This window comes from Tachysurus vachellii, chromosome 4, assembly GCF_030014155.1.
Source record: "Tachysurus vachellii isolate PV-2020 chromosome 4, HZAU_Pvac_v1, whole genome shotgun sequence".
NCBI classification, from domain to species: Eukaryota; Metazoa; Chordata; class Actinopteri; order Siluriformes; family Bagridae; genus Tachysurus; species Tachysurus vachellii.
In genome coordinates, this window is record NC_083463.1 from 18900012 (window position 1) to 18925269 (window position 25258).

The 25258-nt window shown below is 36.7% G+C and overlaps 1 protein-coding gene across 4 annotated transcripts in view; it reads right to left on the minus strand.

The window, feature by feature from the left end:
- Window positions 1-3072: 3072 nt before the first annotated feature.
- The window catches only part of LOC132844597 (potassium voltage-gated channel subfamily KQT member 2), a 41602-nt gene continuing 19416 nt past the window's right edge, over window positions 3073-25258 (minus strand). Inside the window, exons 4-17 of one of the 4 annotated variants that reach the window (XM_060868197.1) lie at window positions 24920-25095; window positions 19851-19976; window positions 19042-19152; window positions 18799-18894; window positions 17448-17542; window positions 15661-15729; window positions 15528-15557; window positions 15104-15327; window positions 14138-14185; window positions 10933-11041; window positions 9456-9587; window positions 8451-8546; window positions 6894-7017; window positions 3073-6443 (exon numbers count right to left, since the gene is read on the minus strand). In XM_060868197.1, coding sequence (XP_060724180.1) covers window positions 5718-6443; window positions 6894-7017; window positions 8451-8546; window positions 9456-9587; window positions 10933-11041; window positions 14138-14185; window positions 15104-15327; window positions 15528-15557; window positions 15661-15729; window positions 17448-17542; window positions 18799-18894; window positions 19042-19152; window positions 19851-19976; window positions 24920-25095 — 2162 coding nt within the window. In that variant the 3' untranslated portion in view covers window positions 3073-5717. The remainder of the gene's footprint in view (window positions 6444-6893; window positions 7018-8450; window positions 8547-9455; window positions 9588-10932; window positions 11042-14137; window positions 14186-15103; window positions 15328-15527; window positions 15558-15660; window positions 15730-17447; window positions 17543-18798; window positions 18895-19041; window positions 19153-19850; window positions 19977-24919; window positions 25096-25258) is intronic. The other 3 variants (XM_060868194.1, XM_060868196.1, XM_060868195.1) reach the window with 3 other exon arrangements.

Below are 25258 nucleotides of genomic sequence, written 5' to 3' on the forward strand. Positions count from 1 at the left end.
GTAATTGCTATAACACCTTTTGTAAGCTACTAGGAAGATAATTGTTATCAATTATGTAATTACATTTACATAATATGTTTACATAAGTTACATGGTGTATAACCCCTTAATTCTTAAGAATCAAATTCATAATTAATCAAATTATAGCCATATGTAGTTACAGGGGGCAGTAGGACAGACATTTATGTAAATCGTTGTTGTCAACCTATGATCCACAAATATTCTGGAAGAATGATGAATGAGTCACATGAGAAAAAAAACCTGCTTTAACAACTGCTTGTCTTTGCAGTGTCATTCAACTAGTATAGAAATTCCTTAACCCTGAGTTAAGTGGTTCTGTGAAGTGATCCATGAACTCTATGCTGCCTATTCCAAGGTGTTTCGCAAATCCAAACCTGCCCACATGCCTCCTCACAGCCTGTGAGACTGCAACATCGACCGCCTAGCTTTTATCACAAACACTGCTCAGTACGTCTTATGAAACTTATGAATGCTCCTTCTGAATTCTGGCCATCTTTAACAGGCTTCTTCAAGGGTTTCTGAATCAACTTTGTCATTTATCATTTACTTCTTGAAGGTTTGTACAGTTCTGCAGAAACACCTTGGCCACATTGGTTAGACTTGACAAGAAGTTTGTGGTGTGCCTACAAGCAGCCCAGGACACAAGCTGCTGACCATGAGGAGGATGGGCTACAACAGCAGGATGCCACACTCATATCAGCCAAAAACATGAATCTGAGGGGGCACATGCTCTCCCAAACTAGAGAGTTTTTTAAAAAATGTAAAAAATGAGAATAGTGAGTCTCAAACATTCCTTTGGAAAGGCACATTCATTCTTCTTTCATGAGTATTTCTTCACTTAGAATTCAAAGAGCTGCTGTACAACTTGTCCAACACAAGTGGGCAGCGAAAGAACAGGAACTATGAGAGAACCTCAAGGATGCATTTATTTTCCCAGATTGGAATGCATGGTAGAAGGTAATCCTATTGGTAGAAAAGTATTCAAATCTCTCTCTCTCTCTTGTCTTTATACAGATGTACAGGTATCATTTCAGGTTAAATCCTGGTCTATAAAGTATGCCAGCATATACTTTATACCATATAGCATTATTATTTATTACAGGAGAGTTTAATGAGCTATTAACCTCCTGGTAGCCTCAGAAAGCAAATCTAAAATAATATACCAACCCACTTTAAATGGGAAAACAGCTTAGGTACTGCTATTAAATATCAAGCATAGAAATTTTTAACCTGTAATGCGTAATATTCCAGAGAAAATTTATTCATAAACCTCTCAGTTTTTTTCCTACAGGGAGTGCAGAATTATTAGGGAAGTTGTATTTTTGAGGATTAATTTTATTATTGAACAACAACCATGTTCTCAATGAACCCAAAAAACTCATTAATAGCAAAGCTGAATATTTTTGGAAGTAGTTTTTAGTTTGTTTGTAGTTTTAGCTATTTTAGGAGGATATCTGTGTGTGCAGGTGACTATTACTGTGCATAATTATTAGGCAACTTAACAAAAAACAAATATATACCCATTTCAATTATTTATTTTCACCAGTGAAACCAATATTACATCTCAACATTCACTAATATACATTTCTGACATTCAAAAACAAAACAAAAACAAATCAGTGACCAATATAGCCACCTTTCTTTGCAAGGACACTCAAAAGCCTGCCATCCATGGATTCTGTCAGTGTTTTGATCTGTTCACCGTCAACATTGCGTGCAGCAGCAACCACAGCCTCCCAGACACTCTTCAGAGAGGTGTACTGTTTTCCCTCCTTGTAAATCTCACATTTGATGACGGACCACAGGTTCTCTATGGGGTTTAGATCAGGTGAACAAGGAGGCCATGTCATTAGTTTTTCTTCTTTTAGACCCTTTCTTGCCAGCCACGCTGTGGAGTACTTGGACGCGTGTGATGGAGCATTGTCCTGCATGAAAATCATGTTTTTCTTGAAGGATGCAGACTTCTTCCTGTACCACTGCTTGAAGAAGGTGTCTTCCAGAAACTGGCAGTAGGACTGGGAGTTGAGCTTGACCCCATCCTCAACCCGAAAAGGCCCCACAAGCTCATCTTTGATGATACCAGCCCAAACCAGTACTCCACCTCCACCTTGCTGGCGTCTCAGTCGGACTGGAGCTCTCTGCCCTTTACCGATCCAGCCACGAGCCCATCCATCTGGCCCATCAAGACTCACTCTCATTTCATCAGTCCATAAAACCTTAGAAAAATCAGTCTTCAGATATTTCTTGGCCCAGTCTTGACGTTTCAGCTTGTGTGTCTTGTTCAGTGGTGGTCGTTTTTCAGCCTTTCTTACCTTGGCCATGTCTCTGAGTATTGCACACCTTGTGCTTTTGGGCACTCCAGTGATGTTGCAGCTCTGAAATATGGCAAAACTGGTGGCAAGTGGCATCTTGGCAGCTGCACGCTTGACTTTTCTCAGTTCATGGGCAGTTATTTTGCGCCTTGGTTTTTCCACACGCTTCTTGCGACCCTGTTGACTATTTTGAATGAAACGCTTGATTGTTCGATGATCACGCTTCAGAAGCTTGGCAATTTTAAGAGTGCTGCATCCCTCTGCAAGATATCTCACTATTTTTGACTTTTCGGAGCCTGTCAAGTCCTTCTTTTGACCCATTTTGCCAAAGGAAAGGAAGTTGCCTAATAATTATGCACACCTGATATAGGGTGTAGATGTCATTAGACCACACCCCTTCTCATTACAGAGATGCACATCACCTAATATGCTTAATTGGTTGTAGGCTTTCGAGCCTATACAGCTTGGAGTAAGACAACATGCATAAAGAGGATGATGTGGTCAAAATACTCATTTGCCTAATAATTCTGCACTCCCTGTACTTACAAAAATTATATATAAAATCCTTTCATACAGTACTGTATAATCTTCATTTTTATTTATGTTTTTCACCCTTAGATGAAATATGTATGTTATTCCGCATCTGGATATGGAAGAATTTTTATTAAAAGACATCTGAACTAGATAATTATACAGAATGTACAAAAATGCAAAGCAATAATAATCTGTTCTAATAATACAAAGTTTATTATACAGCTCCCATGGATTTGAGTGACTACACAAGGGATATGCTACATGACAATAAAAAGCTATATTTTATGGCATTCAGTGGTTTAAAACATGCTGGCAAGCATTTAATTCCTTTAAGGAAACAAAAAAAGTGCCTTTTGTGTAAAACAATCATGTATATGACAGGAGACCGGAGAGATATAACACAATGAAAACGCCACCGTGTTGCATTCAAGATACAGACTTTGCAAAGACAGTTTTTCTTCCACTAAAAGCTTGGATATTAAAAATGTTGCTTTTTAAAATGTAAAAGTAAATCATGTAATTGCCACTTGAGACATGAATTAAAAAATAATACATTCACAAGCACGATGTGTGTTTAGAACAGATTTGCAGTGAGAGGACCCTTATACTTTACAGAAAACATGGACAAAACACCAAAGGCAATTTAGCAAAATACAGAATATTCTTTGGAAAATAATCAAATTTTTTTTTTTTCTTTTTCAAACCAAGCAAGGCAGCTGTGATAACAAAAATGCAATAAAAACACAAATCATTGACTGTGACACATATTTCTGGTGTATTATACACCATGACACCTATTTCTTTGTGCTCAAATGAGCTTTTGAGCTTTGTAAATGACTTATTAACACGTCTATCACACTTTCTAAATGGACATGAGAGAAATGTTGGTGTAGTTTTTCATATACAGTGTGTAAGTTAAGGCCTGCATATTGATTCCTTTCCTATGTAATATTATACTTTAACACAGTTCAACCTGAAATTGTCATTATTATTGTGGCATGCTTTATCCTTAACTAATTTGCAACTATAATCATACCAATCAATTCAGAAATGTGAGTCATCATCATGGTATAAATCTTCTCCCTTTAACACAGCTGTAGAGATAATGGTTCAGCGAAAGTGTTTCTAAGAGGTGTCTGTTCTGTATAAAGTAAGACATGGAAGACGAAAATGATGTAAACTAAGTTGTTGTGTTTAAAAATGCACTTTGTGGAATGTGCACTTGAGGGCTATTTTATAGACTGAACAGTAAACATGTGCTAAGATATGACACTGGAACCAATTTACACAAGGCTTGAGTTCCAGTAGAAGCAATATCCCTATTGTCAGAAGACGATCCCAGTTGTTACTCCATTAAAATATAATATACACATTCTCCTGTGTTTAGGGGAGTGTGATACAGAGAAAAGTCATATAAAAGTGAGATCTGTTCTAAAGTTTGTAAACAACAACTACTGGTGTCACTTTCTCAAAACTAGCTTAATATTTTGATATTAAGTGATATTACAGTTTTAACCTATCATCCACTCCTACCTTTGAGAATGCTAAACTGCATGACAGGGTTGTATGAGCAGTTTGTATGTTTGTGTAACAGAGAAAAGATTTTGTGGAGGTTTTATACGACGGGTGAAATAAGGCAAAAATACACAAAGGAATGCTCACTCGATATGGCCGATGCACCGCTGCGGAAAGTACATAAGTGATCAGAACTGTGCATTGTCATAATAAGTCAACTGATGACTAATCTTTAGTGTCACCTAAGGATCAATAAAACATTACAACTTCAAATGGTCAATAGCTATGATGCAACATTATATTAGAATGTGCTCATGTTCAAGGAAAAAACAGACAGCATTGAAGGATGACTGTCTGACTATCCATGAACAAAAACGCCGTCTGACTTTTAAAAGTTGGCTTAAAATATATTAAACCTATCACATCAAGTACTCAATTATTTTATTCCAGACAGCATTATTTGTGGTGCAGAAATTACATGTGATCTAAGCATCTAAGTATACACTGTGATTTGTTAAATGTGTCAACAGTTATGGTAATAATACATTATATTTATAGATTTATAAGTTCCCTTTACGAAAAGAACAAAGCTTCTGCATAAAATATTCTTATTTTTCTCTTTTTTAAGCCACCGGTTTGTATAAAATAAACTGTATAAATATTCAGAATTCATGCAAATCTTTAAAATCAGTAATTAGTTAAAAAGGTTGAAACCTGATACACGGAAATTTTGTACCTTTCATATATATATAAGTAAATTGTTTCTTGTTTCTATAGGAGTACAATTTTATTAGAAAAATTTATTTTGGCATGATGGAAGATATTGACTATTGGACCATTTTAAAGCATTTGATATTTTGAAGTGCATCCATGGGCTTATGTGGACAACAAGAAACTAATAAGTAATAAGACAGAGTGAAAAGACAAGAAAGGGTGGTCTGATGAGGGTGAAGAACATTGTGACTTAAGTTGAAGACAAACTATGCCATTTTTTTCTCGCTGACATCTTTTACTTTGACGTTCTCTTGCTTAGTTTGTTTAAGGAAAGATGCACAATAACTGAGCAGCAGATGCTTGTCTCTCAAAAGAAGAATGACACCTTTAGAGGTCACAGCCACAAGTACCACCTGTCTAGGAAATTATTAAGTACCAGAAAGCTCCATCATTTAGGCAGTTGGCATTACTACCAGGATTCTGGCATGGATTTCTGTGCTGTATATGTAATACGTAGGCGTGGTTTTAACAAATACAGCTTCCTGCCACATGTGGCCTGTGTTTGGTTTCAGAGGTTACCACCCCAGCAGAAAATCCGACTTTGAAAGCTCACTTTCAGATTTACTTGGGACCAGACCAGCCCCTGTCACTGTATGCTCCTTCTCCAGTGGCAGAATGAGGTGAAGGGGCACAAAGTTCAGAGTCTGTATCTGACTCACCTTCTGCGATGTAGGGCCTCGCTTTGGAGCAACGTGTCACGCCAGTGAAATATGCATTGTTAAGGAAGTCTAAGTTCTCTTTAGACTGGGAGATACTGAAGCCACTGAAGGAGCGCTCAAGCTCCTCGTGATCCACAGAGGGAATGGAGATGGAGGTGTCACTGTCAGCACCTGCCTGCTGCTGTGACACAGCTTCAGGCTTTACCTCTTCCACAGCGCTACCACGAGAGCCTCGGTTGGAGCCATTATGGCCACTGGAGGAGCGCTCATGAGTTGGTGGGGGTGGGATTCGCACCAAAGAGGTGTCACCTACTGGAGAGGTGCCTCTGCAGCACTGAGGGGGTCCAGGAAGGGAATGGGGTTGCCAAGAGGTGGATGGAGGGCAGTTGTTCTGGTTAGCACATGTAGATGGAGGTGCATCAAGATTTTTCTGACCCGTTGAGCTGTTGGAACGGATGATCTTGGTAATAGAGCCATACTTCTCCATATGCTCAATTGGGCTATGGTATGGCGGGGCTGGGTCAGGCTCTTTAGAACCAAAGTAGGCATCTGTCTCAGACTGTGGGATTCCCATTCGCTGGATGTAGACATTCACCAAGAAATCAAGTTTTCTTTCCATTGACATGACCTGTTCAAGAGCAGAGTTAGGAAAACATGACACCTGAGGTACAAGCTAGCATAACATTGCAAATGAAAATCATCAATTTTGGAAAAACTTGATAAGCTACATAGACCAAACCCCACTAGCAATTATTCACATTCATACACAGACACACACTTCAATTTATGTGAACAAATGTTTTACGTAGTTCATTCCACAGAAGCAGTCTCTGAAGTCTGGTAGTTTAATCCACACTTTTGCAGAACCGTAGACTGATGGTACTGTACTGGCAAACATTTGTTGAAATTTTGAAAATGAAACCAAGATTTTAAAGAGTGAACAGGAGTTTACTAGAATTATTCTTATTTGTGTTTAACATTGAAATGCACTTCCCAGGTAAAGAAACCAAAAAGGGTAAATGTGAGAATCTCTAAATCTTACAGCTTTACCAAACCAGACTTAATAATGTTTAATGACCTGTTTCTCTACTTTCAGAAGCCTTCCCATCATGCTTGGGTCCTCTGCAATTTCTGCTTCTGTTGAGCTCTTAGGACGATCCTTGTCTGTGATTGGAGCACCTCTGCCAACAATCTGGTCAACCCTATCGTTCAAATAAAAAAGAAACACAATCTAGTCTATATCATATATTACAGAACCGACTTAGGAAATACAAGCCTTATTATAGGAACTGTCAAAAAATATGCAGAGACAGCTGCATTGCCTTGTTTAATGTGTGTTCAGGGATAAACATTATAAAATACACAGAGGAAAGTAGAACAGGAGTAGAGAGGAGTTATATGCACATCCTGCACTCATTCACTAGTTCTCTATTGGAACATTATGTACGTGAATGAGGGCATGCAGAATGGTGGAACATGATATGAACAGGTGTTTCCAGATAATTGAGAGAGAGAGAGACAGAAGAATGGACAAAGAGCCCGGCTCACCATAAGGATTATATCTACACATGTTCATTGAAGTACAGTTTTTGAACAATGTGTCATTGGACTTAACAGCTGAAGCCATAAACTTCCATGAAATTAACATGTGTTTTCCAAACTAATCATAATTGTATTCTAAATACTTGATTAAATGTCAGACACATTTTTCAAAATAAGATAATATGCTTTTTATTATTATTCTATGAATTTTTTTTTCAAAAAATCTTTTCATTTTATATTTGAATTCTCTTTTAATGATTTGGAAAATATTTTTTTCATGTTTCTCCAGAACACTTCAAGTTTGCTTTAGAATTTCATTTAGGTTTCTTGAATTAACCAGTAAAAAAAAAGAAAGAAAAGAAAAAGGAATAAAAAAAAATAGGAATTAAATTGATATTAAAATCAGCTTACCTACATATACCTGATACTCAGACATCCTTGGATGGTTGTTGTGTATTATATGGCATGCCCCTAAAATATGTCATGCCAACATGCATAAAAAAGACTGTTGAAATTACAATTCTACTTAGTCATAGGCACCTTTGCTGCATTTTGCTCGGCCCAGATTATTCATTTCATACAGCGAAGCAAGCAAAACAGCTCAACCTGTTTTTGTTCAGCTACTAATTACGTACCTGTATGGTGTATGATATTTAAATCCTCTTTTCTAAGGATATGTATATGTTATACTGTATTTGAATGAGTCAGCATTTGGACATGTACCATGCTCAGTCTCAACAAACAAAAGATGCCAGCTGCTGTCTTGAAGGACTCAGGAAGGAATTACTGCTCATTGCTGCTGCCATGTAAATGACCATGCAGAGCACACATACACTTTACAAAAAAGGCTTTTTGTGCCATTTTGTAAATGTCAAATAAACATGTCACATTTCAGCTACCAATCCAGTAATAGAGCTCATTCTTCTACCTTGTTTGTGTTAACTGAGCATCCTAAGAAGCAATGTTATACATGTTATAAGTCATGTAGTGTGAAACAAAAACAGGTTGCTTTTCTTTCCACTCAGCACAATCAGCAAAAAAATTAAAATATAGCTCTAAGGCGAGCACGAGATGCAGTTTGGTGCGTCCTAACCTAGGTGAGAACTGGGGCGACTCTTTGGTTCCTTTGGTTGAATACTTCTTATGGCGGGGAGTGGTGGGACCTGGAGGACCCAATATCATATCTATCCTGGCAAAGCAAATAGAGGAGAGGACAGCACAATGCAGGATGATGCGACACGGACCAGCACAGACGTCAGGACCATGGGCACATTAACATAGGAAGGGGGAAAACAACCAATCCATGAAAAAGGAGATTTAAATAGGAAAAGAGAGAAGGACAAAAAAAGTGAAAATATATTCCTGACATACTTTACAGAGTAAACAGCTGAAAGGCTGTTTTCTAAGATTCAGCTGGAGCAGTGATGGTGTGATCTTGCATTGAAAAAAAAGCAAGATTTTTGCAAATGTAGGTGCACTGAAAGTATGCCTAAGTATGCTTCAAGAGCATGAATATATTCATACATATATAGTTGTATACTGTATATCGAGTCACTTTCTATATACTATATACATATATCAATACTGCTTGTAGATGGGATTGATATGATTGGACCTAAATGTAAAGAAACTGAATGTCAAACAGATTTGTTTCCATACTACCATACATTTTGTGTTATCACTCTAAATAATGTCCTTCCATGGTGAGTGAGTGTTTGTGCACACACAACACACCACACCACAAAAAGACAGACTGGTTCATACCATGATATTAGATACACACAATGAAACATCTTTGACCTATTTGACTTCATAGGATACAAAGGTGATAAATGTGATGTCATATTGCTTTGAAGAAAAAAAAAAATATGACTGAACCAGTGAAGATTCCAAAAGAGAAGGACATGTGAAAACTGTGTAATTTCATACAATAGCCAATGATTTAAACAGTGTTCTGTTTATGTATGTGTGTATGTGTATCGTTATTGTTGGGGAAAGAAGAGAACAGGAAAGCAAAGACAAACAGGAGAAAACATAAGGAAAACATAAAGGGAGAAACCGCTACCTAAGCACACAGAGATTTTATATCTGGTCTTGCCTGGACTGCAGATTTTTAATCCTGGCCAACATGTCTAGATGTCCAGCTGAATACTGCTCAATAACATCCATCACATCATAAGGTCGGAGACTCTCCTTAAACTTTCTCTTTGACACCATAAACCGCATAATGCTGCAGAGACAAAGCATTTGCACACAATATATTAATGGTAGTTTAATATATTACATTGTCAGTACAGTACATCAGCATTAGCTTTGTAGCCACATGACTTATGGAAGTTAAAATATTTTAGCCTTATATCTGTAAGGCCATGCTAGGGTTAAAATAGTCATGGGAGGGCACTTGAAATTACAACTTTTTGTTATTTCTAAATGGTAAAAAAAGCCTTGAGTTATCTCACATGAACATGATTTTGTTTCCATTGTTCCAAAACATGTCACCCTACATGTGACAGAATTTCTGGAATGCATATATATCTTAGGTTGTTTAATGCATAGAAATTGACAGCTCGAGTGATTGAGATACATATCATGAAAATGATTAAGAAGTAGCATGCATAATATGGCAAAGTTATTAATTATAATATTGTCTACATGACCAAATGTATGTGGACACCTGGCCATCACATCTAGATACGCTTACTGGACATCCCATTCAAAAACAAGTTCTTTCAAGGCTTTTACAGCCTCCACTCTTCTTTTACAAGGTTTTGGACCATGTTTTTGTGAATTCATGCTTGAAGGTGCATCAGTCGAAGGTGCATTTGTAAAGTTAGTCACTGATGTAAGATGAGAAAGTCTGGCTTGAACTCGATGTTTCAGTTTCTCCCAAAAGTCTTTTCTTTGGGCTTTAGATCAAGGCCACTAGAGTTTCTCCACACCAAACACATTAAACCATGTCTTTATGGAACCCACTGAATTAATATCTAGAAAGAAAATATATCTACAAGTAGGTTTAATACTCTCAGATTTGGTTCACTGTAATCCTTTTTTAACTTGCTGTCATTTTTGCAGTGTACACAGACCCATTCATGACCCCACTTCATGAAGCTTCCATTGCACAACTTTTACACTGATGTTGCTTCCAGAGGCAATTTGAAATCTGTAATTAGTGCTGAAAAAAAGAATAGGTTATCTGTATGTACAAGATGCTTCAGCACTCAGCAGTCCTGCTCTGGGTGTTTGTGTGGTCTTTCATGTCCTGGCTGAGTTGTTCCTAGAGTCTTCCATTTCACAATAACAGCACTTACAGTCGACCAGGGCAGATCTAACAGGACAGAAATTTCTTGAAATGACTTAAAGGTTACATCCTATGAGAGCGCCACATTGAAATTCACTGAGTTCTCGATGTCATGCACCTGGTAGCAACTAGTGTGATTGACCTCAATCACTAAGAGGGATGTCCACATACTTTTGGCCGTGGAGTGCATGTCAAATTCAGTTTCTTATATAAATATAAAACAGACTAGTAAGCTTCCTGTTTATGTTTTTTTGCTTGTAATGATTCTGTTACTTACCACACCGCCCTGATGGTAACTTTAATTCCTGGTGTTAAATCTTGTGGAACAAACTCACAATGGCAGCTCTTATTGTCATCAACAATGTCTTCTCCAGGAAGGCTGGCTTCTGAAAGAAAGACAGTATGAAAACCGGGGACTCCAGCATTATTAAACAAACCCATAAATCTCCCTGGTCTTAAGCTTGTTTTCTCTGGGATGGCACCAAGCAGAGACCAGCCACAGCCATTAACTTGCACAGCTCAGTAAGACAGTGTACAGTTGAATATTGGTTAGGTCAGGGCAGGTTAACGGGCAGCGTGAGCTCATCTCATTGGCCAGGTGATATCACAGTGGCCTGATGCACAAGGAGAGGGAAGGGATAGGTAGGATTTACAAATTAGGCTTTAACCAAAACTACTGTAGCCCAGAAGAACATGAACCAGCAATTATTGCAAAGTGAATATTAGAGCTCAACACTCCACCTCCATGAGTGCTTGAATTACAGTGACTCTGCAAAAAGATTTGGTAAAACTAAAAGATATAAGATAAACACATATGTTCAAAGATCTTTGATATTTCATTTTGCAGAGCACCTGTAGGTCAAATGCCATTGTTTTAATTAATGGTAGGTGATGTATGGGGAATTATAAGGCACTGAAAAAGAGTAAAGAGTGTTAATTCTCTTAAAAGTAAATAGTAAGTGAAAGTCTTTAATAATGTATTTGACTGAACTGTTAAAAGTAAAAGAGAAACTGATTTTATCTTAAGTGCAATGTGCGTGGTTCCTTATCACTGACCTTATATTTCCTTTACATATACAGATCAGTAAAGTTTTGATAAATATGTTTAACCCCAATTGTATATTTTTTAAATATCTCCTTGATAATTGTGCTGGAGCAGTAATTCTAGGTTACAGTATTTGTCAAATGTGGTCCCATTTGTCTCCATAGTTCACCTGGCATTAGAATAACTATAGTGTTAATCGTGCTTTCTATGTCAGCTAAATCACAGAGCCTAAAAAAGCTGTACAGCTCCAATCTCAGAGGTATTTATGAAGGGCTATAATAGATTTTGGACAAATATGGAGCTGTTACAGTGCTCTGTGATGCCAGCTGGAAGGCCCCATCAAGTGGTGAGTTGCAGAGACTTTAGAAACTAATCAGCATTTCTTACATGCAGGTAACAGCACAGCATTGCCAGTTGGCTGAGGCTGTTAATTTGGAATCATGGTATGATGGGTCATGAAATGACTCAGAAACATGCACCCTTGTTGATTGTCCTCTTTCTAGGGTACAGAAAAAGTGCTTGCTACAGTGGCCACAACCATGTGATTATTGTCTTACTGATCAACCTTTCAATTGCTGCAAACATTGGAGAAGAAAAATGACAATGTGTTGGTTAAAATGTGGCTATCAAGAACTTATATGATAAGGCCATTTTTTAAACAGAATGACTAAACACATGAATTCAAATAAACAATAAAGTAAAACAAGAAACTACTGTACATAAAAAAATTTTGTTTAAAGTAATGGTAAGGTTTAAGAATAAACACACGGCTGGTCTTGCCTTATAGGACTGGTTCCCAACCCAGGTCCTTATGTTCTGCACATTGTAGTGTGTTTCCTGCTCTAACAATCTCAACTAAGCTGCTTATTAACACTCTGAGTGTGTATGCTAGCGCAGGGAAAGCACTACAAATTACAAGGTGGGTGGTATAAAAGGACCAGTGTTGGTGAAATGTGCCTTATTAGATATAAACTAAATGTACATGCACCCAGATACAGGAAATAAACGGAATAGAAAATAAAGATAGGTGTTGTTTTTTTAAAAAACTTTTTCAAACAACATACCAGCGCAGTATTGCCATTCAAGAGGATATGATTTCCTCCAGAAACTCAAAGATTTGCTATTTGTTACCTAATTACACAAAAAACTGCCTAAATATATGCTAAAAAAATATAAGAGCATTTGTTATATTTTCAAGAAAACATACATCTTTTGTGATAGCAAGAAATGCTAAAACAAATGACAATGGCAAACATCTTAACATAGAGTCATTTAAAGTAATAAGTATTAAACATAAAATATAGTAACATAATAGAATATAATATATAATATAAAGTAAATAAAATTAATTTTGCTTAAACATGTTAGCAGTTAAGAGATAACTATTGTTAAACATTTTAGTTTTAACTTTTTTAGTTAAGCTTTTACTTAAAAATATGGCTCAAAAATATTTCCAGTATCATAATGCTTGGAAATCACTGGTAAATGTTGAAACAAAACCAAGACATACATGACTTAATTCTTCATTAATATATTAATTACTACCCATATGTTTACTGTATATATCACTATAGGAGTAGACACATTATATAAGATATTTTCACTAACATCATATTAAACAAGCCCTAAAAATGGGAAAATTGATGCTCCTGAGTACCTTTTGTAGACTCTAAGCTAAGATAAAAAAAATTAACATTCACATATATTATATTATATTATATTATATTGTATTGTATTATATTATATTATATTATATTATATTATATTATATTATTTTTATACATTTCTTTCTTCTTGAGCACATTTTCCAATTGCCCGGAAATATTGAGATAAATTAGAGATATTTAGAGATAAACCTTAAAGAACAGGAAGCAATGGTTTCGTTGTGACAAGAATCCCAAGAACAAGGAACAGTCAGTTTACTTAAAGTAGGCTACTACAGTATGTTACATCAAGATACAATTGTAGAACTTTTTTTAGTATTTTAATATATTAAACATTTCTAAATGTATTCTTACCAGGATTCCAAGCAAAAACAAAACAAACAAACAAATAAACCAAAAAACCCAACAAAAATTAATTAAACCAAAATAAAATTAGACTAATTTATCTTCAAAATACAAAAAAAAAATAATAAAATACTAAAAAGCAAAAACCTGGAACAGGTCCACTTGTTTACCTACTGTGACACCCAATTTTGCACATCTACAACATATCACAAACAGGTCTACTGTATTATTCAGTGCAAGCAGGTGGTAGGTTGTAACCAAACAACATGCTGCATGTATTTTATAAACTAAAAGTTACAATAAAAATAATATCAGAATTTATAGTAAATAGCAACAGAAAGTTATATTTAAAATTAGTTTGACTTTGAATAGTGTTGTTTTAAAGGGTAGAAGTTGTACAGGTCCCAGACCCATCTGGTTTGCCTGACCTGGAGAGCTCTTCTGCCTCAAATCTTCTGCCTGCATCTCAATCAGCACTTTAGCATCAGCATCGAACAGAGAAATGAAAAGGACAGCATCAGGATCCATATTCATTAAAAAACAATGGGGGAAAAAACAGCATGGATTACAAAGAGGCCCCACTTTACACAAAGTGCTATTATCAGACCCCATATTATCAAGTTTTACTAGAAATTAGTATTAATTAAAAATGTTTTAAATGTTTATTTACACTTGGATTGCTAATACATAGTAAGTTAAATATTAAAATAACATTGTTAGAGCTTTTTAAAATTGCACTTTGTAAAAAGCGTGACCAGCTTGAAGCTTGATTAAAAAATATTACAATAACACACAAACTCTGGTGCGGCACCAACAGATGTAATTTCTATTAATCATAAAGGATTTGATGAAGATAATAATCAATTAGCTTAGCTTCCAGTTCCAGAGTTTCTGTGCTTGCACTCAACTTTTAAAATATAGATCCACCAACACACTGGCAGCACAAAGAAGCTACACATTATACGAAAACCAGTAGAATATTTACAAAAAATGCCAGCATTTTAAGAAATAAAAACATGTCACACTTTAACATAAGTTACTGGGTAAAAATTACATGCAATAACTTATGGGAAAACGAACAAGAATCCTGATGTTTAAAATGTATAACCTTATAACCTATTTAGTCAATTTAGGTAACTTGAAAGAGTTAAAAGAAGGTTCTAAATTCCTAAAATCAAAAAATTTAACAGAAATTAAAATAAAAATAGGGATAGCAGCACTAGAGCCATGATTTAACACTCACACAATATTGTACAATATCCCCGAACACTCACAAACCCAAATATCAATCACAATTATACATACACTTATACAGACCTTCCACTGTTCACTGAACCAAGTTTCTTAAACCAAAGGCATTTCTATTCGAATAAATCTCTACTAGATTTCCTCACCTTCTGAGTTTTGTCGTGAAGCCGCCCCTTTGAAGCGAAACGCTTGTCTAGCACGGCTACGGTCACCAAAGCTCAGGCTCTTGGGCACCTTTGAAGGACTGTCTTCAATATTATCTGCACTGGGAGAGCGTCTCAGTGGCTGCTGGCCTTGGGGTGAACTTTTCCCCTTTGTTCCTGAGCTTCTCGGGCTGGAGAACACTCGTTCTTTCAGACTAACCTTCTGACTGCAAAGGATAAAGGTATTGCGGTAAAGGTATTACTCGCAGGTACCAAGTGATCATTAGTGATGTTAGGATCGAGAATGACAGCAGTAACAATAAAGAGCAAAAAATATTTTTCTGGAGCTGTGAATAGAAATGCATGCTAATTAAATATAAACATGTTCACTGTGCAAATTATACATTTTTGTTAAAAATATATTTACCTTGGTGATGGCTCTGGTTGTGCTTCCTTTCTGTGTGAGAAAACATATATATATAAATATATAACAGGATGTTTATCCATAAACTAATACAGTAAGTGATAATGAAATTCTCAACTATTATCTAACATGTTACCTAAAAGAAAGGCCAGATTTGCTCTTCAGATTTCTCAGCAGATCGAGCTGGTTAAGAGGGGGGATGAGTCTGCAAAAAATATTTGCCTGTCAATTTGTGTGCCTAAATACCATCTAATGATCATGCAAACATGGCAAAGTAAATAATAAATGTGTACAGCATATTCCATGACGCTAGGTCGTGAGACAGAGGAAGGCATGTTAAAAGGGCAATAACACACATCAATGTATCACATACAGTACAGATCTAAACGGCAAATTGTGTAAGAAAAAATGCTATGCTGTCTCCTATCAGCCTGCCAGAACACAGTGTGCAGTGGCAGCAGGTGGAGAAACAATAAATCCATGGTGTGATCCAAGGTATAAATTTGAAAGCAGGATGAAAACAAGCCTGAAGTGTTAAAGATTCATGCTGAATTGTAAAAACTGAGGTGAGAAAATGTGGTGCATGTAAGGTCGAAGTGTGTACTGTATATGAATATGTACCACAGAAAGCTGGAGGTGTGAGTTACTCCTAGGGGGATGCAGTGCTACAGTCTTATGAGGTCAAAGTGTGGCTGCAGTGCTATAAAAGCTATAAAGGTCATATAAAAGCTAGAAAAAGGTGAAAATCTTAGAGAGAAGCATAAATATCAGCACAGCTTTGATGATTTGCCACAGGCACAAGGTCTCGGTGGGAATGCCCTTAGATGTATGTAAGTAATTGCCTGTGATTACTAGTGTTATTTGTGATTAACAAATATATATTATTATATTTAGAATGTTGAAATTTTGTTGCAGGTTTTATATTGCTATGCATTCAGGTAAATGGCACTATATATGATTAACTGTATTTATATTTCTCTAACTACTTACATTTTCACAAAATGTATATAAAAAGGATAACTAGAGTCAAAAAGTGTGTTTGATAACCTGATCTGGCTGGGTATAATTTTGTGGCTATCATTCTTTAACTATTTGCCTTTTGGATGTTCCTACAAAAGCTTTACTGCTTACTTTCATACTTTCCATTAAATAAATCTCATTCCCAGATGAGATTTTCCAGTAAATGAATCTGGCTCCCAGTGACAACTTTCCAATAAAAGGAATCAATGTCTTGTGGACTGACAGTAGGCAGTTATGTAGGCAATGACAGATGCCGTCAGTAAGTTGTACAATGTTCTACTCAAGGATTTCCCAAAAGACTACTTGGTACCTTTAACAAATCATTAAAGCAAGGGTCTTCAATTTTATCCTCACATGCGTGTGGCTCTAGACTTCCATTCCAACCAAACAACAGCCTCACCTTACCCACTTGTTTAATCAGTGCATTTTGGTTACTAATCAACGATCATGTGTGCTATGTCTCTATTCTTTTTATATATTTGCATTTTTGCTGCTGTAACTGAAATTTCCCCATTGTGGGACGAATAAAGGTATAACTTATCTTATCTTCTCTTTGGCTAGAATAATAGCCTGCAGCCACAGATTGAAGACTACTTCAGTAAAGAATTGATGATTTTTAGTCTCACAAAGTTTTCATTTACTTCCTCCCAACCCATTCACCTCAAAAATAAGGTCACATTCTGGATCAGTGCATACAGTGTATTGTTATCATCTGACACAAAGGAGGAATATATTGGGAATTAAATTAGGACAGTGAGGGAGAGAGAGAGAGAGAGAGAGAGAGAGAGAGAGAGAGAGAGAGAGTGTGTCATTGTAGACTGGAGCTGAATTTCTGGAGGAAAGAGGAATAAATATTACAAGACTTTTGAGATAGATAGAGAGACATTCTGTCAAGCATCATACCTGTACATAGGGACAGACACAGTTCTCTCATAATAGTCCCAGGTGGACTCCAGGTCTGTGCGTGAAAGATTGGTAGCATACACTCTCCAGGCTGCCTGAAAAGGCACGTCAAATAGAAGCTCATAACTCGCTCCCTCATGTCCCTCATGTCAGAAATTGGTCAATTTATTTAGTCAGTTTAATGCAAAATAAATCAAATAAAATACACATAAAATGATTTTTATGAAGTTCTATAAAAAATAAAACATTCATTATTAAAAAAAATAGGACATCTAAAAAGATTGTCTTTTGGTTATCTTTGCTGTGAGGTTCAGCTCAGGTGCCTTATATTTTTAAGCAAATCCTCTGCTTTTCTTAGCTGCCAAACATGTTTGTATTTAGTTTATCCATTACCACCATGCTTGCTTATTATGTGTGGGGAAAATTTTAAAATGCTTTTGCTAAAAAATGAAAAAAAAAAACATTTAAAAATCTCAACCATAACCACAAATTAAAAAAAAATATTTATTTATTTATTTATTTATTTATTTATTTATTTATTTATTCTTTCGTTTTTTTTTGCAACATAGTTCATCTTGTCCATACTTTAAACTTTCTTTGGACAACCACTCAGTAAAATATCAGTAAATATGTTATCAGTAATGAGAAATTGTAGCTTCAGCCAGCCTTGAACAGTGACAGCGTCTGTAATCATCTATGAAGTGACCGACAGCAGTTTGCATCTCCACAGGAATTTGGAGTCAAGTGAAATGTTAAATTACACTTTTGAACCTAGGATGCAGACGAAAAAAGAGTGGATGATTGATACATCTTTTTTCCATAGATAAAAACTGAGGATACTGTGCACTGGTTTCAACTCAAGTTACTTATATAAGGTTCCTGTTAGCCTAAAGGTTTAGAGGTTATACAGTATATCTGTATTTCTGTTAAGCTGCTCTTTGTGACAGTGTACATTGTCTAAATCACTGTGGAAATACATTTAGTTTGGTTGGAATGTAACTTGTAATTGAAAAATCTTCTAGTGAACAAAATGTATATGCATGTGCATGATTTTTGAGCACATGCAGGCTAATTGTGTTCATATAATAGATCATCTTTTAGGTTAAAGAGGATGAACACCAACACACAGAGTATAAAAGGTAAGATACGCTCTAACAGTCTAGCAGCTGTATAAGTATTTGTAAAAATGGGTATATTTCTGTAGAGGAAATGTAATAGCCATTAACCAAAAGCATAAATAAGGAGCTTAAAGCATGAATTTTTAAAATAAGATTATAATTTTCTAAAAAATTTAAATTATTTGGACATGGTGAATGTTGTGTAAATAAAAGGGATATAAAGTATGGTTTACCTGAATGAGTCCTGCAGCTGGATTCCGTCGTTTCTCAAAATGTTTCTGTCGATGCTGCTCCTGGACTTTCAAGGCAAAGCCAGAGCCCAAGATTCCCTAGAAAGTACACAGGAGTGTATGCTTAGAACAGGACTTTAATCACAGAGCAATTTTGACCACTGCAAATAAAAGGAGTGTCTATGTTCAACACACAAAGTGTTAAAGTTTGTGTTTTTTATCTTCTCAGGCTTTCAGGAATCTTACAGCAGGCAAGGCAAAGAAGGACACGCCGATCAGGGTGAACGTAGCTGCAAGAAGACGTCCATTCCACGTTATTGGATACTTATCTCCATACCCTATTGTGGTCAGCGTGATCTAAAAAAGACAGTAACATATATTTATATCTTCTTTGAACAATTACATTACATTACTACTATGTGCCATTAAGAGAAAGAACGGTTTTATTTAATGAACAGAAGAACAGCTCTGCTTTACATTCTGCAATTTAGATGTTAGATCTGCATTGTAATGGGCGTGTGCACTGATGAGCACCATAAAAAAATATGCCATAAGCCCGATTATCCACAAGGCATATTTTTTATGTCAGAGTAAAACAGCATGAGCACTGTGGATGCAACGTACCTAATTTAATAAGTTTCTGTGATGGAAAACAGTATCAGAACAGCATGAGTACTTGAGTGATTTTTATCTTCAAGAAAAAGTAGAATCAGCATTTTGGGCCATATTGAGGGCTCAGAGCAAAACGTAGTTAGGAGTTAATACCAAAATTGTGCAGTGATTAGGGCAGAGACTGCAAAAACAAATATAAAAAACCCAATGGAGATGTGACTCACTTATAAGCAATTCTGACCATAATTCCCTAAACAGCAGAAAATAAAATGACAAACAAATATATGCCATTGCAAATCCAACAGTATCCAATAGTAAATCCAACTAATGCAACTTCTACTTTATCTAATAACCAGTATGATAATATAATTGTCTTTATTAAAAAAAAAATGGAGAAGCTACACATGACAACATGGCCGGTCATACATTGTGATGTTGCTTACCAGACCCCACCACAGTGCATCAGCATAAGTCGCAAACATCTCATTGTCCTCCTTCTCAGCCAGATACACAAGGAAGGAGGCCAGGATCAGACACAGGAAGCCAATGTACCAAGCTGTGATTAACTCCTGCCAAGGGCAAACACAACACAAACAAAAAAGTCAGAGAAACATGCATGCTTTATTTTGCTATTTTATTCCATAATAAAAGGTATGTAAGTCAACCTTCTTTCTACTCAGATCATTTATGAAAGAGATTATTTTTAACTTTTTAATGAACACATAAAAAAGTATAAATAAACCTAAAAATAATAAAATTAAGAAGATAGAAATAATAAACCCAAACTGATAAAAAGGATGCATGTGCATGTGTTTTTCCAGATAAAATTGAAAAATATTAATATATGATACTGTTTTTTGTTCCATGATTAGAAATATCTAGTTACTCAACCAAACACTCGTGTTTTCTATTACACAAAAAAGGATGGAAAGCCGCAGTCCTCAGAGTCTACACAGGCCCAAAACTAAATCAAACTGATGAGAAAATCAAGTTTATTACCTGATAATGAGCTTGAGATTCACCTTCTAATATATTATTAATGTACTACAGTAAAATCAATCTCATCTGAGCCCAGAGCTTCTCCTAATGTTAATGTAATGCAATTTTCTAACCGACTCTCCCTAAAAGAGAACAGGGAACGTAGCCTGAGGTGAAAGCAAAGGCAAAAAATAAAGTCTGAAGAAAAACATGACAACACCCACACAATCAATAAGGACTGTAGCCTTTGGTAAGAACTTGGATATTACAGGAATTAGATATAATTGTATAAGACCTTTATTACTGACGTACACTGCAGGGACTTTTTGATCATGTCCTGTACATCTGGCAAAAATGTTCTCATCGTTATGTTTTTTGCATGAGGCTAATTATTTTAGATAGATATCAAACTGGCAATCACATTACAGTACTGCACACTATATGCAGTGTAATAACTATGAATTATTGACACGCACTGGCTTATAGTCTCCTGTTTTAAATAAATTAATTAGGCAATTAAAGCTCCCAGTCAGGAAATGGGAAATAGCATACAACACATACTTCACTCTAACATTCCCTGTGAAGGCTATACTGTAGATGCACAGTACTTATCGGGAATAATATTGAGGCACCACAAAGTCATCAAAATCTTTATCACTGTGAGGAATGTGCTGTTAATGCTCTAGATCTGTCAGTAATTAGGACTTTCACCTTGAAGGAGCCATTGAATTTGTGCTTGTCTCAGCACCTGAGAAAGTGGACAGTTCAGAGAAGGGTAAGTGACAAGAGCACAGCGCCATCCTGTAAGCACAGAAGAAACTGCCTATTATGTAACCCTGTTACAGGCTCATGATATAGTCCTTGAAATTGTGCTAAGTTGGCACACCCGTGTTGCCTGACATCCAGCTGGCATAAGTGGGAGTGACAGGATAGCTAGAAGGTTACTGAAGGTTAGTATGCTGGACTTGGGATTCCCCACATCAATCTGGCATGCTGAGTTGCTAGGGCAGGGAGAGGAGAAAGGAAAATGTGCCAAAGATTTTTTTTTATGGACATTGCTTCAAAACAAGTCACGTTCAATAATCTTTACTAATAACTTTATCCTGGCCAAAGAAAGGAATACAACTTAAATGGGTCTCATTCACACCTATGGGCAATTTCCTATCGCCAGTCCACCTGTAGGCATGTATTTAGATGGAAGAAACCACTGAACCTGTGAGACACCGATGTGCTTGTTTCCCAAACTGCTGCCATGAAGTTGGAAGCATGCGACTGTAAAGCATGTCTTTGTATGCTATATCATTATTATTTCTCTTCACTGGGACTAATATGCTAAAAACCTGTTCTAGCATGACAATTTTCATGTGAATAAGACAAGATCCATGAAGACAGCTGGAGTGGGAGAACGAAGCCGTGACCTTAACCCCTCTGAACACCTTGGGATGAATTAAAATGCACACTTCCCCACCTGACATCAATGTCTTATCTCAATAATGCTCCAAATCCTAGTGGGAAACCTTCCCAGAAGAGTGGAGTTTATTAGAACAGCAGACAGGGACTACATGAGAAAAATAAGCTATACAAATAAAGAATAAATAAATAAACACAGCTGTAGTAAGTACTTAAATCACAGCAACAATCTATTTTCTATCTATCTATTACAGTGGGCTAGACAAAGAGATATAAATGTTTCACTAAGAAAATAAAATAAATAAAATGATTGTCATAAGAAACATTACTTTCAAAGTAGGGCTGTTAAAGTAAACGTGTTAATGTTATGTTGACGTTACGCATTTTAACACTATGCTTTGCTGAGCCTTTTGCTTTACCAAAACCTCAAGTGACTGATTTATGGAACTGTAAATGGTCCATTAAGCAGAGACTACTGGATATGGATGAGTAACCATATTTGCTTCAGGATTACAAGCCATTATATTAGAGAAAAGGAAAAAGAGATTCAGTCTGTATATACAGAGCATAATGAATCTATCTATAATGTTAAGCACAAAGCTGCAATATACAAACAGTGCAGAAGTAGCTGAGTATGTTTACCTACATATTGTGAACAATCAAGATTAATTGCAGGAATTATTTGACAGCCCTAATGCATAGCCATAAAAACAGGTCAGATCCATTCATTCATTTCAGCTGAGAGGTAGTAAGAACATTTAATGTTAAAATACAAAATCTTTAAGACACAATCCCCGCCCCAATGATGTACTAGGATTTTTTCAATAGTTTTTCAATAAGCCCCCTTATTGAAAAATCAGACAAGACAAAGCAATTTATATGCATAGCACTCAAATGTAGCTTTGAAATATCTCTTCACTAAAACAGTTCTGGTTGTCACTGCCACAGGGATATCATAAGACTCATTCATATTCCAGCATCATATTCAAGCAGGCCTCCAGGTTTCTTTTTATTTATTAAGTGTATTGGTTGTTTAAAAATAGCAAGACTGTTGCATCATCAAGACTGCAGCTTCTGCATACTGCATGCAGGCTACGGTTTTTGAATGAGAAACAAAGTGCTGAGGCGTCAACTCAGAAAAGCCGGTGCTCAAAATGTGCTGATCTAAAAATAGAGCTGGGTCTACTGTATGTGTGGTGGGGAAAAAAATGGGTTTAGATACAGTGAGAGCAAGAATGTAACCAAGAACTGCTTATGAGAGATTAAGAAGATGACCTAAATATATGAACTTTATAAAAACTGCATAACTCTACAGTATATTGAGGGTTGAAGAAAAGAGTTCACATTGCTGTTTTAGAGACTTTGTTATTTTATAAATAAGTTGGACCTCAAATCCTACTATACATAAGAAATATATTGCCAATATTATAAGAGCCTCAAAAAGCATGATTATTATATGATCTGAAGACAAACAAACATGTTCTCCTTGGCTTTAATTGGAGCTATACTGCTCGATTGATCCCAGTTACAGTGGCAAAGACAATCAATGCTGATTTAATGGGGACACGACATACCACCCCTCTCCCAGAGACCTCTTTGATGCAGCCCAAAAAACTTGAGTGCATTTATGGGATATAAATCATACTGACCTTTTGCCTGTAGCTTCCATTAGGTAAAAGAAAGGTCTAGCACACATCTAGAGATGGGGAGATATCAGGGATCATTCAGTAATGGAGGGTCTGTAATTATATTAGTCTGACATCAGCAGAATAGCGAATCAGTTATTTGAAAGATGTATTCTTGATCAAATGTAATGTGTATTTACTGCAGACATTTTGACAGCATCCTGATTTTGACCATCCACCACATCCCCTAGGCAAAATCTTACCCATCCTCATGTCCACTATACCAGCCTTTTGTCCCTAGCTGTCATCCACACAGATACAGTACTTAATAAATACGATGCGTAATTCCAAAACATGCGTGGCTCCGACATTCTCAGACATTCCCCCAATCCAGTTTAAAGGACGCTTAATCAGGATATTTAACCAGGGTGAGAGAGCGCTGAGATAATCCATCCACCTCACAGGTGTGGCATATCAAGATGCTGAGTAGACAGCATGATTATGATGACTGGCCACAATAAAAGCCTACTAGAAAATGTGCATTTTTTATCACACAGCACAAAGCCACAGATGTCGTAAGTTTTGAGGGAGCGTGCATTTGGCATGCTGACTGCAGGAGTGTCCACCAGAGCTGTTGCCTATGAATTGTATGTTCATTTCTTTACCGAAAGCCAACTCCATAGGCGTTTCAGAGAATTTGGCAGTACATCCAACCGGCATCAGAACCGCAGACCACGTGTAACCACACCAGCCCAGGACCTCCACATCCAGCATCTTCACCTCTAAGATCGTCTGAGACCAGCCAGCCGGACAGCTGCTGCAACAATCGGTTTGCATAACCAAAGAATTACTGCACAAACTGTCAGAAACGTCTCAGGGAAGCTCTTCTTCATGCTCGCCGTCCTCATCGGGGTCTCGACCTGACTGCAGTTTGTTGTAGTAATAGAATTGAGTGGGCAAATGCTCACATTCGATGGCGTCTGGCACTTCTAGAGGTGTTCCTTTCATGGAGGAATCCCGGTTTTCACTGTACAGGGCAGATGGCAGACAGCGTGTATGGCGTCATATGGGTGAGCGGTTTGCTGATGTCAACGTTGTGGATCAACGTAATGGTAGTCACATCAAATACTGAATGGTTTTCGGACACATTCTAACAGGACGAGGTACGCAATACAATTTTTTGATGAATGCGAGAAGTCTATATTTTTTGACATAAGCTAGATTAACCCATTTCTAGACATATAGTGGAAACCTTAAAAGTTTTTTTGAATCGTTTATTCATTCATCATGAATAATTGCTTTATCTTGTTGATCTTGTACCTTTATCCAGGAACATTAAAACTGTGAGACAGCAATGCCACCTGCTACAGCACTGTGAACCCTTGTTTGAAACAGCTCAACCAATTCGAATGAGAAACCATTCTCTATTCACACACTTTGCAGTTTCTGTGGTGATAGAGCCACTTAGTTTATGAGTCATGTTCAGTGCTGTTGATTACCTTGCTGTGAGCATAGACAACAGACCCCAGCAGCTTCCAGGTTCCTCCACGACGATCCATGCGAATCATGCGGAGGATCTGGAGGAAGCGGAGACTTCTGATGGCTGAGGTGGCAAATACATTGCCCTGTGTACCGGCTGCCAGCACTGAGATGGAGGCTATTAGCACCATGATGTCTGTGGTATACGGAAAACCAAAAGTGATTATGGGTCACTCAGGAATTCATGGTGTGAACTGTTCTGAAAATAGTAAGAGACGGTAATTTTGGATTGCCTGCCTTGGCACCTCTGTGCTGGTGTAAAGCTACAGGACTTTAACAAATTATGTGTAAATACTAAA